This window comes from Rhipicephalus microplus, chromosome 2 (genome assembly GCF_043290135.1).
Source record: "Rhipicephalus microplus isolate Deutch F79 chromosome 2, USDA_Rmic, whole genome shotgun sequence".
Taxonomy (NCBI): Eukaryota; Metazoa; Arthropoda; class Arachnida; order Ixodida; family Ixodidae; genus Rhipicephalus; species Rhipicephalus microplus.
In genome coordinates, this window is record NC_134701.1 from 266,174,033 (window position 1) to 266,191,635 (window position 17,603).

The 17,603-nt window shown below is 52.7% G+C and overlaps 1 protein-coding gene across 9 annotated transcripts in view; it reads right to left on the bottom strand.

Moving 5' to 3' along the window:
- Positions 1-17,603, bottom strand: part of LOC119170029 (uncharacterized) — a 246,270-nt gene continuing 228,667 nt past the window's right edge. For 8 of the 9 annotated variants that reach the window (XM_075880943.1, XM_075880925.1, XM_075880932.1 and 5 more), the window contains 6 exons: positions 10,232-10,411; positions 9,613-9,717; positions 9,064-9,183; positions 1,731-2,045; positions 962-1,259; positions 1-629 (listed from right to left, as the gene is read on the bottom strand). In XM_075880943.1, coding sequence (XP_075737058.1) covers positions 521-629; positions 962-1,259; positions 1,731-2,045; positions 9,064-9,183; positions 9,613-9,717; positions 10,232-10,411 — 1,127 coding nt within the window. In that variant the 3' untranslated portion in view covers positions 1-520. The remainder of the gene's footprint in view (positions 630-961; positions 1,260-1,730; positions 2,046-9,063; positions 9,184-9,612; positions 9,718-10,231; positions 10,412-17,603) is intronic. The other variant, XM_075880971.1, reaches the window with a different exon arrangement.

The window sequence follows — 17,603 nt, forward strand, 5'->3', positions numbered from 1 at the left end:
TACCACTCTGTCGATAATAGCTTTATGATATCTTTGAAACATGGATTCCTGTCCACCAGTAGGCCGCCAGTCAGTGGATGTCGCATCCGAAAAAAAAAAAAAATAAAAGTACAGGTACTCCTTCCTCCACAGGCAAAGCCAGCAGCCCCGATCAAGAACGCACATAAATAGTGACTGCCAAGGCCAATACAAAGTTCCAAGCAACAGCTATTCGAAAGGCTTGCAGCACCATTTGGGACTTGTGGTCGTTGGGGCGGGTTCTGTGGGCACGAAACGCGGCGAAACCACTCTCACTTGTAACATAATAGCGTCCATTGTCTCTGTCATCATGGAGTGGCCTCCACTCCCGCACTGATGTTCTCTTCTTTTGCACCGGAATCCCGCTCCAGCAGGTTTGGGCCAGGAAGGGAGGGGTTGTTTTATCTTGTGGAGAGGGGGTTGCCGGCAGAGACTCTCCTCATCACAGACACGTAGTATGGGGTCCCAGATTCTGCAGTTGCAGGGTGTTGTTGCCACCCAGTCACGCCCCCGAGCAGTCGATCTCCACAATGTCTTTGGGTACATCGACAAACTGGTAGACCAAACGCTGTCCATCCACCTTGGCCAGGATGCCACGTTGGTAGTAGTACCTGTAGAAGAACAGTATTGGCCATGGTCAAGACTCTGCAGCAACACAGTGTACTATGGGCTGGCATAAAGAACAACAGAAGTTCTCAGTGTAGCTAAAGACTACCCACATGATGGTAGTGGTACACAGCTGAAACCGAGTGCCTAGGGCATATATCATTTTTATACGAAGCTCTGATAATGCTGGTCCATAGCATGCAACCCTAAGAAACCTAGTTAGTATACTACTCGTATGTAGCTATAAGCTTAGCAAGCCAAGATGATAGGTTAAATGTGCTTTATCTTTGAATTCATGCAGTTTGCCTCCCCTTGCCACCGTGCAATGGCTACTAACCTGAGCGCCCGTCCCATGGTCTCGTAGTTCATGTCGGGCTTGTTCTTGTGCAGGCCCCAAAGGCGGGAGACAGCCTTGGAGTCAACCAGCTTGAAGACACCCTTCTCACGGTGGGTCCACTTGATGTAGCGGGGGCAGTAGTCACGATCTTGAAGCAGCTTCAACAGGAACTCCCACAGGTACGTGGTCGATCCCTCCCGGCTTTTGCGTTGCTGTTTCAGAGACGACGAGGACGAAGAGGAAGCCAGGCCACTCAGAGGGCCCCCTGCATCGTGCAGCATTGCTTTTGGTTTCCTTCCTGCACCAGGCGAGCACAAACTTGTCTCAGTCACCTTAGCCACAGAAAACCCCAACAAAGATCAGAGCACACCCAAGTGTAATTTGCTGGGCATCTTAAGACTGATATGCTGGACCTAGACTGCGAAGTCGTTAAGAAGCTCTTTAGAACAAGGCATGCACCAGTAACATGCAAAAGTTGGAATACTGATACGTGCAAACAGTTCACAATTAAGTAACAATTAAGGTAACAAAAATCTGCTTCTATAACTGTGATCCAGTTGTCTACATTTAAGTGATAAATGTTACCTCCACTTAGTGCTGTTATAGTGAAGCTTATTTCACTTGTGTAACCAATGCATGATTGAGAGGTGAAAAATACGAAAACTTTGTTAAAAAAGTTGAAGGCATCACCACGCAATAGCAACCCACAAAGCATGCAGTGGAAAATGATGAAGGCAGAGGGAGATGTTGGAAAACAAGCACTATTCACCTTTCTTTTTGGTGGGTGGCTGGAAAGAGAGGTCCTCAACAAAGTATCCCATGTCTTCGCTGGGTGTATGAGCGATCACTGGGGTGGGGATGCCTGGTGGATGAAGCAAGCTCCCACACTGGGTCAGGGTCAGAGGCAGGCCCTGGTGCTGAGCCAGAGGTGTGGGGTAGGCGAGGGTGTGGCTTGGGCTCTTGAGTGCTGCTGCCTCAAGGTAGCTGGCCTGGGTGCTACCACCGTGAGGCACCACGGAGCCAAGAGAGCCTCCCGGCCGGTAGTGAGCTTGTGGTGGGAACATGTGCTGCAGTTCGGCAACTGCTGGCAAGCAAAGAGCACAAACTTAATTTTTCTGACCAAATTTCGTAATAAACGAGAATATGCCACGTGAACAGCAACCGATGATGAGTCGCGAGATTGTGTTATACAGTCACCTGAGCACAATTATCTATTCCCCAAAGTCCGGTGTCATGCTTGTGATTGGCAAAGGCCTACATGCCTTTGCCATTGTTTATATGATGCAAAATGTTTACCCCTTTAAGATTATGGTAGTGGTACCCTGGAATCACTTCATTTTTTAAAATGTACTCAAGTACTGCGATTCTTCAGAGGTAGATTTATTTTATTAGTGGCTTTTCAATATGAGTGGTAAAAACTTCCAAGTGTACAGATCGAAAAAAAAGAAGAAGAAAACGAAGTAGCAGGACACATAAGCTGCGTCACATTTTCAAGGACTTGACTTGTTCGTTAGAACAACAAGAGTGAGTGTGCCTAGTTTCTCTACATGGTAGCCCACCCAGAGGACAAGCTGGCTTGGTCAGAATGCTGTTACTGTTGCTCAAAGCTATTTTTTTTTATACGAGAAGTATTTTTCAATTGCTAGACAAAGTACTTGGGGTACATCTAGTGACAAACATACTGGCCCAGATCAAAGAAGGGAGCTCCAAGGCGGCGTGCATTAGAGCTCCGTTAGCGAGGGCTTCGGCGACGGCTCCGACACCGCCCCCGTACTCCCATATGGGAGGAGGTGAAAAGGAGAGGAAAGCACGCAGCCAAAGCGATACGTGGCGGACGCTTCCGGCGGAATTGTCCCCGGGGCTGCGTGGCTCTGTTGCCATAGTAACCCCGTTCCGAATCGAGCGCGCAGGGTTCAAAGGCCCGGGTTGCCATGCAACGCTTTGGGCAACCAGACAGCCAGCCAGCCCCAGGAAGAGGGGAGGGGGTGAGACGGGGCCTCTCGCGGCGTAAAAGCACTGCCGGTACCAAGAGCAGAATTCCGGCGCGTCTTCAAAAGGAAATCAAAGAGTTTCCTGCGCACAAAACGCGACAGACAGGGAGACCGCTTGAAAGCGAGAGTGAAAGAAAAACGGGCCGGGAGTTTGCGAAAAGGAGGAGCTAGAGGAAGGAGAGAACGTGCGAAAGAAACCGTAAACAACGTCCTGATAGAGACAGGGGCACTCGTATTCATTTCAACTAAACCAATAACCTTCCAGGCTAGGACTTTTGTTAGTTAAAGAATCAGCATCGCCCGAAATGATTTTGCGCACCTCAAGAACGGCCAACTTTTCAGGCGATAACTTCGCAATCTACAAGTACTCGGAAAATCCCGAATAGTACTGTACGAGTCCGCTTAGCCACGCCAACTCGGCGACACGAAGCGTAGCAGACGACAGACGAGCGCCCGACGGCAACTACGTTTCCAAGCGCCTCCACACAGCGGCGCTGTACGTCCGAAGCGCGCCAGCTCCGGTTAACCTTGAAAGGTGTGTTGACTCCGGCAGTGCAGGTGTAGAGGGGGAGAACGCCGATGACGTCAGCTCGCCGGAAGAGCTCGCACAATGGCAGACAGCAGGAGTGTCTTTTTTATTTCTCTCTTTAATACTGCGTTTGAAAGCAGGCTCTGCTGGCCGCTTACTGCTGCTCTTCGGCCTACGCGGCTTCTGTCGTTGGCTCTCTTTCAAGAGTACCTCCTCCATCGCGTAGCGACTTGCCCTGTTTTCGAAACATGGCAGGCAGTGCTGCCTGCCGTTCACGTGTTCCGGCTTCACCTTCCTTCGCCACAAGAAAACGCAGGGGCTCGCAGCAATTATGGTCCCTAAAATATGTTGCCAGTATTCTAGGGACCATACAGCAATCACGCTGACAAACCGCTTTGCGACGGGCCATTTCGTACATTAAAACGCGTTCTCGTGGACGCTGAATGCTCGGGGCTACTTCGATTTTCTTTTTTTGTCAAGTACAAACATTGAACAGCCTCACAACAAAACAGTTCTACAACTACTACAAAATGTGAGCTCTTCGTCTGATGGGAGCCACGCTACTTGCCTTCTAATCGCACTACACTGCGCAGCGACAATTATCTCAGTAACGGACAGCCCTTGTGTGTACGTGTTGGTTGCCTTGTGGGCGTCTGCTCGCGTTGGCACTTCCTTGCTCCATATAAAGCAACTCGCCCCGAAAAGTATTGAGGGACATGTAAAGTACTCAAAGTTATTGCTCATATTTTCACTAGAGTACGACGGATATTGATACCCCGTTTATATTAAAGTACACCGCCATGCGTCACGCCCCCAGGGGTCGCACATCGGGCGGAAGTGATGTCCAGTTACGAGGCTGACACGTTACGCAACCAGCGGGAACTGGTCTCACCACACTTACGGCACAGAAGTATATATATATCCTATTCATCGATGTCCCACACCACAGCGGGAAGGAGGATATGCCGACACAAAGATCATCTCCTTTCCCTGCCTGAAAGAGCGGCGGCGATCGACGGAACAAGCGTAGCGGACCCCGAAGAAGGCGCCCCATTTGTGCCTGCTGGCACAGTGGAGAATGGAGGGAGGGCTGTACGCTTTCCCCGTCTTCGCTTTTTCCTCCCTGGTGCCACTGACCCGCTAACCTTGAGGCCTGAGAAACGCCCATGCAGGGAGGGGGGAGGGGGGGGGAGAAAAAAAATACCGCCGCCTCGTCTTTCAGAAAGAGGAAGCCGGCTGGGCGAGCTGGTCCCCCATCCAGCTCGAGAGGGGCTACACATAACTTCAATTTCCGCCCGATCTCCGGGAAGGCCCAGAGTGACAAGACTGGTTTGCCGCGTTGAGAAGAAAGAGTCCCCCCCCTCGATGGTCGCTTCCAGCTAATGTTCGCCTCCCTCTAGCAACAACGCTGGGGCGCGTGCACGTAATCCATATACACATACCGGGAAAACGACTTCCTGCTTTTTTTTGCGTCACGACGATCGGCAACTTCGGGGGGCAGAAGAAGAGTTGCGTCAGTCTACTTTACTACCCCCAATGTACCGCAGAGATTGCGCTGCTAGGTTTCCGCAACCGGAAAACAAGGGGAGTCGAAAGCAAGCAGGCGCCATTGCGCAAAGAAAAATATGCCCACGCGTCATGGTATGCTCGCCCGATGCGCTGGCGAAGTGAGCCCCAGAGAACGGGAGCACTTTCGCCCGCTTTTTATTTTTCCAGCCGCGCGACGGCTTTCCGGCGCTCGCGTCGCCAGCAAGGCGAGCGGAGGAGGAAAGGGGAGCCCAAAAAAAGGAAACGCGGAGCCGCCGGTTCAACGACTCCGGCTCGCGCCAAGGTCAGCCCAAGAGCGCCACACCCGGCGAAGCCTTCTTCACCTGCGCCCGTTGGTGGGCGACCGTTTCCGTCACGTGTTCCTCTGCCAATCGAGATGATCGCCTGCGCGCCATGTAACAACGTCCGCTCCCTCGCCACTTGCAGGCACCCCTTCCTCGCCGCCACCAGACTTCCTCTCCACTACCGCGCGGTGTCATCCCGGCGATGCCAAGGGAGTTGAATCAAGATACGCAAAAATAGCGTTCGTTGCGCAGGTACGCTAACTTTCGTCCCTTAACGAGGGTACCCAAAAAGCTTGGCGTGCGATTCGTGCACGGTGGTGACAAACGCATAGTTTTGCCAATCTCATTGTAACTCTCTATAATATAATTGCGGGATCTTTAACGCGCCAAAACCACCACGTGATTACGAGGCACGTCTACCAGGAAGGAGGGGGAGGATTTAAATTTTGACCACCTGTGGTTCTTTTAAAGCGCACCTAAACCTGAGCACACGGGTCTTCATAGCATGACGCCCCCCTCATAATGCGGCCGCCATGGCGGGCTATCAGTCGGAACTTAGCAACGCGACACCCTACGTGCTATGTTGCCATGGCGGATGCCCCGCCACAGCTGACAGATACTAGACAGTCGTCACCGACTCGAATGCGCTTGTTTTCTGGCGCCGCCGCGAAGAAGACTTGGAACACAAAACTCGGTGCCAAGTGAAGGCACGCGCGAGCATATAGCAACGCCGGCGGATACGGCCGGCCGTAGTGGACTTCGAGCACCACTGCGAGCGAGGAAGCCGGAAGGCAAACAGACACGCTATCAGCTGCAATCTCTGCAACGCCCCGCTCTGGCGCGGCCCTTCTGTCGCGCGCTAGGCCCTCGAAAAGGTTTAACAAAGTTAACACACGCTCCCTTTACAAGTAGAGACAATCGCGGAAGTGGCGGGTTTCCTGTTGACCACCGCAAGAACTTTTCAGGCCCGCCACCCTCGCACGACGTTTCGAGTGGTCCAGTTACACATTCTTTCACGAAAGTGGCCAGCAACTCGTACCAGGAATGACTGCAGTTTTTTTTTTTTGGGGGGGGGGGGGGCATTGCTGATGAGAAAAATAAAATGCCAGAAACAGCACGCCTACACCTGTCCTTTCATTGGACGGTACTAAGAACGCGTCCAAATATAGGCTATTCAACCGGAACAGACATTGGCCGATCGTTTCATAAGACAGGTGCCCTGCGAGCGATCCCACAAAGGCGTCTCTTACGTAACAGCCCGACGACGCCTGCTCTAGAAAACGACCCAGTGGGTCACTTCGGGACGAGTGCGCTCCCATTCACTATATTCCTTTTTCTTCGCATAGCCACTCTCGGCGCCAACGGTTGGCTTCCCATGGGCGTACAAAAGGCCGTCCGAAAAGGAAAGTTAAGAGAAATTCGTTCATTCCTTGTCCTTTACGCAACTCTCGCCTCAGCTTTAAAGCTGACGACTACCGACCGTACTCAATCTCTCGATTTCGCGTACGAAGTTTCTTTGCACGGGGCGGCGGATACCGCTCCAGTGGCAATTACACAATAGAAGCGGTTCCCGCAGCGCCACATGCGTGTTTCTTTTATCGCCTACTCTTACGTATGCGTTCGTAACACCCAAGTTCCGTTCTCCTCAATAGATCTCTGCCTGACGAAAGCCGACCGGCAGAGAACCAGGGGGGGAAGCGGTGAATGCGTACGAGAAAAAGAAAAGGTGGACTAGTCAGGAGTGCCGCCGGTGGCTCCCTGGACAACTTTTGCCACCCTTTTGGTTGCTTTTTAAACTGCCGAGAAGCCCCGACTTGGGAAGAAGGAGCGGGGAACGGTGGCAACCCGGATACACACACACTGGTTAGGCCTACTTTTCTTTCGCTCAGTAGGACGGGGGCTGCTCCCTCCTTCCTGCATAGCTTCTTGGGAGGGGCGGCGGAGTTCGGCTCCCCTTCCGTGCACCACCGCCCATCAGACTCGTGGCCCTGCAGGGGGGGGAAAGCCAAGTTCCGCTTCCTCCCAGGGCGCAACAGCTGAGCTTGACCTTGAAAAGAGCGCAGGGGCCAAACAAGGGCGCGGACCGCAACCGTGGCCCGCTTGGGGGTCACCACAAAAGCAGAGCGTCCACGTAGAGTGGAGCGGAACACTGGCTTCGCGACAACCGCACACCCTCCCCTTTCCCGTGCATTCTCCTTGAACGGCACCATTTTATGCGCCTCTCGAAACGGTGCCTTCTATCTCCCTGCATTTTTTTTTTATTGTTATGTTTTCCTACCTGATAGTGTCTGCGTGCGAAACTAGGGAGAACACACTCGAAACGTCTGCGGATTTAGGAAACTCGACCCGATTCAGCATCCCGCTCGCCGGCAACGCCACTGTGTACGATCTACTGTAAACACGTACCCTGGTTCCATACAATCATACAGATACGAATGCGCAGTCATATTTTCGCAGCATTCAATTCCATTCGCCGTTAACGGTCGAAAACGGGAAACCTAGCTTAACGTTCTTCAACCATAAAATATAGCGTTGTTTTTTAAAGCGCGCTGTGAAATACGCGTGCCGCGAATATGACGTCGTTCCACGCGGTGTTACGTACTTACTGTCAGGCTTCCGTTCCTTAGCGGTTAGGCTACCTTCACCACTCCCATCCCGCCATATTTCCTCGGTGTAAGGCTACCGTTGGGGCTTCGTGGTCCTCTACTGGTTAGCTCGCAGCTAAAAACCTTTCAGAACTCGCCAACATCCTCAATACGCATCCCCAAGTGGTTAAATGCCACATTGCGACTGGCACCGGTCGTGCGACCGAGTCTCAAATGGCCGCTTTGGTCACAAAGCGACTGCTTTGGCTTCGGCGCTCGCTGCTGTATCTTTCAGCCGCAAACCACTGACCCAATCACGTGCGCAGTAACATTTCACGGGGCAGTGCGAGACATACACGAGCAGACGTGAATGCTGCGTGGCGACGACTACAAGTCGCACGCAAGCCTTAACATCGGTCGCCTTGAGTCACTTTTAGGTCTCCCATCGCGAATGGCCGCGCGACCGTTGTAAAGTCGCTGGTGTGAATGAGCTTTAATGCTTAGAACCATCGTCCACCACTACATAGACCGACAACGTGCCAAGTTATACCCTATACAGTAAGCGCTGATCCAGTGCAGCTGCATGTCAATGGTTCAGGACGCGGCTGGAGGGGGGGGGGGGGGGGGGGGGAGGGCGATGACGCTACGTTGGCGAGCTGAAAGGCGCTCCACGTCGGCAGCGTATTTTTTTGGCCTTAGCGTAACCAAGGTCGCCGTCGTTGCGGCTTCGTTTTCGGCTCGCCGGGGCCGCAAGATGCGGCGGCCCGCTCGAAAAAGAAAACCGCGCCGTGACCCAGTTGAATCGTCAGGTCGCCCCGTGACACACTTTCCAGGGCCTGGCGTGTAGACACGGCCGGCTCTTACGCCCTGTTTCGTAACGGGAAACGCTCTCGGCTCTGGCGCGCGTCTTCCCTGTATGGGCGCCTCCTTCTAATTGGGTCAGCTGCAGCGTACAGCACGCCCACGCCGCAAGGTGGCCGCAGGTAATGCACGAAACTGTCACCCGCACGACACCTGCTTGTACGACTGAGGAGCTACGAGTGTAGCGACGGAATGCACGCAGAAGACAGGTAACTTGGGACAAGTGGATGCTTGTTGCAAACGTCGCGTTCACCACGACAGCTTATGTGCACAGAGGTACAGTGATCTGAAGGAGATTACTTACTTGTTGGAGGCCGGTTGCTGTAGTGCTGAGATACGTGAGGTGTAACGCCTGTCTGGCAGTACGGGGGGATGTAGCCCAATCCGCTCGGGCTTGGAGATTCAGGAGTCAACGGAGGCGGAACTAAAACGAGAGAGAGAAAAAAAGGTTGATTGCGATTAATCAAATCATGCTCGGGGCACCCTACATATGACAACCAAGCCATTAAAAAACGAATAAAAGACACGATGGTAGTAGCTTAGCATATACCTTCACGATCAGTCTATGGTGGCTCCAGTATGGATAATGCTAAGCTGATGCGTCAGTACTAACTAAGCTATATCAACGAGATAACCGCACGTTTCAGATGTTATAACCCATTTGGTTCCGAGCTAACTGAAAGGTCGTTAGCGGCACGTCCACAAGAGGCGAACTGTTCACTTTTATTGTGGCCTACGCCCCGCTTGGGGGCTCGACTAGAACCTCCGGTCGTTGAGACAGCCGTTCTCTCTACCACGCGCAACGTGAAATACTGTGTCGTTAACCATAACAAGGAGAATTGAGTAAACTCACCAGGGGTGCTTTGTAACCGTGCCTTGGACTCGTCGTTGCTGAGCGTTCCGCTGCTGCTGTCCACGTCCGACACTCCGCTGTCGGCAGGACTTGGGGGAAGGGAGCCTGAAGAGAGAGAGAGAAAAATGGGGTTTGCGTCCGTCAGTGATGACCTATGCATGATCTGCACGCGCGATGATTCTTTTGTTGATTATACTCTGCACCAAAGTGACACGAAGATGATATCGCGCTCGCCGTCAATGCAACACAGAGGGGGAAACCTTATTGAAATAAGTTTTTGTGGATGGGCTCCGAAGGGGGCTTCGCTATATACAGACCACTCTCCCTTTGTAATGCTAACTTAAGTGATTGTTGGCAAAAATTTTGGTCAGGCCGAGTTCGTAAAGTGACCTGACTATTTACAACTTGACATCCAGACTAATAAAACAACCGTAAATTAAGACACTTGCGTTAGCCCTGAAATGTAGAACTTGTAGCGGTACGGAAGAAACATATAGGGGCTGTGTTGGGGTGAAAATTACCCTTATTTATGGATGAGCTAGTTATCCAGCCATATGGTTAGTTCTCTCCCTTCGGAGATGTAAGCGTATTTCGACTGCAAAGAAAGAAGAACGCGCACCTGAGCTGCTGCACGAAACAGCCGGGTTGCACAGGGTGGACAGCGCCGAGTAAGTCGGCTGCTGGTGCTGGAGAATGTTTTGCAGCAGCGTCTTCGAATCTCTACCCGGGCTACACCGTTGGAGGGTGCGTTCGCAGCGAGACAGCAGGCTGGGCCGAACATCCTGGGGGCTAGTGTCCACTGCACACAACAAAAAAGAAGAGACCTTTAGGAGCGGCACACATATTTTACCAAGTAACACCTATATAGTATATATACAACAAAACGGCAGGCATGTCCTGTCGTTCTCACTACGGAGTTTCTGTCACAGTACATGCAAGTGTTTGAACAGGTGTGCTATCAACACAGCTCTGAATATATATCGTGCATACGTATGTTAAGCGAGTGTGAAACGTACATGCTTCGCATCAAGTAAAAATATCGAAGCTATAACAAGCTATATAACGTAGTTAGCTAAAGTTGTTGGACTATGTTGTAAAGTGAACTTTCACTGGGTTGCAACAGTGGATGGTTCACCGAAAAGTGTTGTCCAACTGACTTTTGAATTAGGACAGAAACGATAAGGACGAAAACTGAACATTTTTTGTCACCTAGCGTCGCGATTGGAGTGATTGATTAATATTGATTGATATGTGGGGCTTAACGTCCCAAAACCACCATACGACTACGAGAGACGCCGTAGCTTGGAGGGCTCCGGAAATTTAGACCACCTGGGGTTCTTTAACGTGGCGATTGGAGTGTGCTACTTAAGACAACACACCCCGTTTCATTCATTTATCTTCTGACGTTTATTACGATGTAATCATTCTGAAATGGCAAACAAAGACATAACCCAACTCCTATCAGCAAGTAAGTCCCCACGACTGAAGAATGCGCTAAAACGTCGTCGCCGACGTAAAGTGCTTGCTACTGCACATGAACGTGAACCCCCGCATTTGAGAGGAAAAAAAAAAAAAACCGCCGTAAATACTCGAAGCGTTCTAGAACGACAGCAGGTTTTGTGTCGCAGACGCATTCCACTATTGCAGCCATATCTGTCGGAAAGGGAAAGAAAAAAAAAATAAGCGAAAGAAAAGCACCGGCATGCAGTGAGTGGTTAACAACGCTTCGGAACACGGGAAACACTCGCGAACAGCAGCAGCAGGCAAAGCCTTTTTTTTTACACGTGGCGCGTAAATCAGCCAGTTAAGCGCGCGCTCTCACGTCACTAATACGCGCCTCGCATAAATCGATGGCGAACTACTCGTAACCGCGGCACTCATTATCTTGACATCGTCTCATCACGTTCCGTCGCTGTTGAACAACTTGCGGTATTCTAGTGAAAAGGAAAGCGAGACGAGAAGCGAGACCGTTTCTTTTTTGTCCGATTCACGGCTCCGAGAGCTTTCCAACTATCTCGCAGAGGGGGATCGGTACGCCTGATACGCAGAAACGGGGATGGGGGGGGCGACCCTCGCACAGTTGGAAGCGCCGCGTTGGGTGATATCGCAGAACGCGGATGTTTGTTGTGTACGCGCCAAGGATACGAGGAGTTGAGAGGGCGAGTGAAATCGTCGCCATCTACCCCCACGATTTCAGAGGCCGCTCATCAATAGAGTCGGCAAGAGGGCGCGCAGCTTAATGAAGGGGGCTTCTTCCAAACGGGATTATTCCAGGTTTTTGAAAACACACGCTGGACAAACGGGGCGGGCGGACCGGAGTCGTCTCCTCGAAATTGCGTAAGCGGCGGCCGGAGAAAGCAGCAGCGCGCGTGCTCTGCGGCAGTGGGCGAGCGGGAAACGGAGAGGAGGGGGCGACGTTAAGAGAAAGGAAAAGCGCGGCGGTCGCCAAGTGGGGGAGGGTGGAAACGGCGCACTTCCGTGACGCAGAATCAAGGACAGCCGGGGTATTCTGGGCGCCGGGGTCTTCGAACTCGGCCAGCGAGACCTTGAAAAGCGCCGCGTCGCGGACGGCGCGCGAATCGCTCCATCCCGGACGGGCGGCAGCGGCGCAGCAGACTTCCGCCACGCCGATAGCGGCGGCGACACCTGCTGACCCAGTGACGGGACGCCGTTACTGAAGCTGCGGCTGTGCCGCAGGCGCCTACAAACACGACCCTACCAAAACGTGCCAGTGTTTCTATCGGCCGCCGTTAGTATGAGACTTCTAGAGCCCAGAAGAGATGCGTACGACATCACTAGGAAGCAATGCGACAGTTATGCGTACATAAATCATATTCTGGTCTTTATTCCGCTCGCTCTATGAGACTCGGCAGCACTTAATATACCAACACTTGGCTGAAACGCGCGTGTTTTGAGAGTAATCAAGCGCCTTGTAAGTGAACTACTGTGGACCCTCAAAAGACTTCGTTACATGGATCACTTCGTTGTAAAAGGCCGAATACCGGGACACACGCGAATACAGGCAGTGGGTAAGGAAGTATTCGTTTAAACAGACGTTCTATTGTAAACACGTTCAAATGTACTAGCGTGACACAGCCACCGTGAAATAGTTTGAACATCCAACTACTACTACTACTACTTCAGCTGGTACAAAGCGTTGCACAGCAACGAAGCCTCGCCGCTCTTCAGAGATCCCTCTCCACTGCGTTGCATAAGCACGGTCGACGCACTTGTGAAAACAGCTGCAACAAAGCATTCGCAGCTCCGCCCTCGCAGTCAAGTCTATTCATGAATTTGAAGCCGGTCGCACCGCATGATCCCACAGAGACGAGCGGAGAGGCTTCCGCATCTCCTCGGCTGCACCTGTTGCCGCGCTGCATTTTACGTGCGGACGCTGCTTCTGTGGAAAGCCGACAATCGCGAAGACGCGACGCTGAAATGTGGGGAAAGAACAAACCGCGATATTTATGGATGCCCTTGGAAAAAAACTCTGCAAATGCGGCGCTTACGCGATCGCACGTAATATATAGCGGAAGTCGCGTTCCAAGTGCGTCATCAATGCTCAGCTGCGTGCGGCGAACCTAATTATCCGCTTAAGCCATGCATTACACTCCTGTCTCTCGCGACCAAAATTATTCCTGCGTGTACTAAGGGCCATCTAGGAATGTCCCGCAATGACAACAACCTTATTTATTATATACAAACGTTGGCAATTTCATGTAGAGCATTTCGATAAGCTGCACAAAACGTTTCAAGAATAGCGACACTCCTAGCCAGCGCAAAACACATCGCCGAACGTGTTTTATATGCCACCTAGGGTAAGCAGCAATAACAGCGGTACCCTTCGTGGCAACGCCATTCGAAGCTTTTCGCAACGTTCTTGTTTCCGGCAGGATACAACGGATCCGTGATTCGACGTGCCAACCATATTGTGAGTGCGGATAAGCGCATAGCAATACAGAACTACGACACTTTTTATATCACATATCGTTACGGCGTCAAGAGCGGCAAAGCGCCATTCTCTGCACGATTGGACATCGGCATACGCCACCAGCCTTAGCACAATCATAGCCCGTACCATAACACGGGAACCACCTGTTTTGGTCGTGAAACCAGGTCGACTGCAGCTGATCAAAGAGAGTTGCTTCAAAGTGTTTGTAGCGTAAGTGAACCAGCCAACGTGGCGATGCTTTTGGCCACGCCACGGCGCGGACGTCACAAGGAGGCCGCCGAGAGAGCGCGGAAGGAGAAACAAAAAATGTGGCGCAACACGCGCGCTGCAGAAAAGACGAACGCAAAGAAGACGACGGTTGAGCCCGCCGCCGAACTTGGCCCCAATTTGGAGCCGGAAACAAAAAAGGAGGCGGACGTCGGAGAGGCAGGCAAGAGGGGGGCCTACTTTCGGGAAGCCGAACGAGTACCGCCGCCACTGCGGAGTTTGCGGCAGCGCCAGCGAGCCATGACCTAGATGCGCTGCCGCCGAGGAGGCAGGCCCCCCTTCTCACCCGGAGGCGGCGAACGGGGGGGGGGGGGGGGGGCGACAGGGAAAGTAGCCGACACCTCCCCCTCTCTCCACATATCCAGAGGCACACCACCTTTGCTGCCGTCGTCTCCACGACCGCGTCGTAACGCTGAGGTAACGGCTGTCCCATTCCGACCGGACAATGCGCAATTGCCTGGTAGCTTGCATTGCTGTGCTCTGCAACTGATACACGTTAGTTGATTTTCGAGGGCAGGAGAGGAGCTGATGTTTGATGTTATATGGCGATGAATATTACTCTGGATGTACATTGTGTTGAAATAACCTGCACGTGAAATGTGCTGATCCATAGAATAGACAACACAGCTGCTTTTGCCGCATGCATCTAAACAACGCTGAGACCAAACCGGTGTTATCCGCCCTTATCCTGAAATCGGGTCCTATTGCAAAGGGATTCCCAGTCCAGTATCTAAACGTGTGGCTCGATAACCTAAAGATACAGCGGTCCGTAAGTGGACGCGGTGCTACGCGACCGTCCCACATTTCTCCGTCGACGTGAAGGGCTAAATACGAACAAAAAAAGGCCCCGGGACTCTTCCGCGCCGGCGAGAGCAGACCCAGTTCCGCCGACAGGCGTGACCCAGATGCCTGGCCCAAAGTGCCGCCGCCAGCCCACCGCACAACACGGTGCGGCAGAGAAGTTGCCGCGTGCGGCACACTCCGGCCTCGTTCCGAAAAAGATTGCCGCGGCGTGGAGCTTTTCGTGTCGCCCGCGGCAACGGACACTGCGCGCATCGCACACGTCAGTTATTACCGGGATATGAGGTGCGCGCGCGAGAAGAAACCATTTCCGGCGACGTGAGGCAGGCAGCGCATCAAACATTCCTCGACGAGTTGGCTACGTGACGAAACAAAAGCCCCCGTGTCACAGTGGCCGATGGAGAAAGGAAACCTACCGCGGAGGAAGGAAAGGAGGCAAGCCGCTGACTGGCAGAGAGAGCGGCGCACAACTGCGCTGGGAGAGCGAGGAGGAGAGAAAAAAAGCGCGGAGGCAGGGAGGCGTGCTGCTCTCCGGGCGCAAATCGAGGTCAAGGCGTGCATCACGTGACCGGGTGAACGCTCGCGCCCAAGGTCCGCTCTTCCGCGCGGCGGAGGCAACCCCTCCTATGGCGCGCGCGCCTACAGCGCTCTTCCGGCTTGCGCCGGAGGGCCGCAACGATTTTTTTCCTGCGCCGATTTCGAACTGGAATGTCGGCTCTACCGCGCGCTAGTTCCTGCTCCCTCTGTGTCGAGCTTATAGCGGCTCATCTCTTATATATCAATGCAGGCGAATTAAATCGTAGCTTGCCAAGCGCGCTGCGCTGGATTAGGTTGTCTCTTCAAAATAAACATTCTTAGGAGGTGAAACTCCCGTTAGAACAGGCGTCCAGGTAACGTCACATAAAATACAACAATAACATGCTCCGACAGACATTTCAGTTGGCGGTGCCTTGTGTCGCAAAGCCATAACCACGAAAAAAAAATATAAAAGGCAACGCTACTAGCCGAGCGCATCCGAACACGCTCCGTGACTGCAGTTTTCTTCCCTCTTCTCCTATCTTATACTTTCTATACGTTAAATTCCCCATACTCAATCCCTGTTCCGACCTGTTGAGATGTCCTCGTAAGGGTAGGCAATCACGTGTCGGCACTTTTCTTCAGATATAACCACTTATAGGAACGTGAGCTAGGCGCACGACTGGTTTTGCTCAGAAACTGAAACAGCGACAATTCCCTTTTCAAGCGCTAGACGCCGCCAATAAGATTTGGGCCTGCGGCAATGTGCAGTTATCAGGTCGTCTCGAGAAGCGGAGTCGCACCCCCTAAATGTTTCTTCCTCCATTGAATATAAACCATCAGTTTCGAGCATCAACGCCACGCTTCGATTTTCTGCAGTTATCATTCACCACAAAAAAAATAAATAAAAAATAAACTGCTAAAACCTCTGTTGTCAAAGGATTAGATCGTGACGACGCCTTTACCCTCTCGAAACACGACAGCGCTGCGACGAAATGCGACCGTGATAGTGACTACAGGAAGCGCGGGCGATTACAGGGTACGTTAGTAGATATCAGCATGCCCCGCAATCGCCGGAAATGGTTTCTTCTCGCGTCACTAAGCGAGCCTGCTTACAAAGCAAGCAAGACGTCTGCGTAACGAGAAACACGAAGCGGTTTCCGCATAACGATAGGCTCCAGCGGGTGCATTGGTACCCGGCGGCCGACAGGCGTTGTGGCACAGTGTTGTCCGTCGTCGACTGTTGGCCTGGCACGTACGCATGTTTGTTGCCGCGTCGCCGTCTAAATTTGGGCTTTTCCTATTTCCCGCTTGCCGAGCTCCGCGTGCATGGCGGAAAAACCTTGGGTGTCCGACGGGGCCACTCGAGCGCTACGCGCGGGTTCCGCGAAAAGCGGGAGGCGACGCGGTTCCTGTTTACGACAACGCGCTTGCGCCCTTATCGCCGGTACCCAGTCGCCTCCTCCACACTCGGGGAAGGCAGCTTCACGCAGCAGGCGGAACTTGCGCGTTCGCGTCGCAATGACGGACTACCAACGTACTTACATCCCGAGTGAAAACAGGGGTCCTTACACAGAACTCGATGGCAGACGCGCAAGTTTTGTGCTGCCTCTTTAGGGCTGTTCCACCGTAACCCGAGCGACAGTATTCAACGTGCTCCTTATCACAAAAGCCCTCACCTGATTCTCTTTACACGTTGTGATGCGTTGGCGTGCCAGACACTACTTCCGTATTGTACTTTTAGTAGAGGATCTCGATCCCCCACACCGTTTCCAAGCTTCATTTGCGCCAAAATTCGCGCGGCAAGCGAGTTGTCAACGAATATCTTGACACACCAGCCTCTCCAAACGCGTATACGTTACATTAACCACAGCTAGTGGTAATGCTTTCGTTCACTGCGTTGCTAGATTTTAGACAGCCTGTCGCTTTGTGTAGAATGGACCCGGTTCTTTTTCCCTACGACAACCGACACCCTACTATCGGGGGGCGCTCCACAGAGAGGAGGTAAACAGAGATTAGATACAAACGGAACGAACATGTTCACCGTTCCAGATATATAATATTCTCCCGCGAGCTCGAATCTGATCGCCGCTGCTCAAGGCTTCGCTACGACGCAGGATGTCTCGCGATTCTGGCGGCAGAGGCAGCATCAAGCCCTGGCTCGGAGCCGCGGTCATCAGGGAAGCGCACGCTGTCCTTGGAACACGCACGCTTCCCGGTGCGCCGACAACGAAAACAGCCGCTCAAAACTTCCTGTTTCGCCCCGATGAGTCGCGCGCCGCCGCTGACGCAGTCGACGCGCACCTACGCTACGCCGCGCCGCCTCCTCGCAAGCTGCTCGCCTCCGGGCCTCTCCCCAACGCCCGGGAAGGCGGGCCAACGCCAAGTCACAATGGTGCGAGAAACACAAGCGCGCGTTGTTGTTGGCTGATATTTCTCGCAGGTGCACGCAACA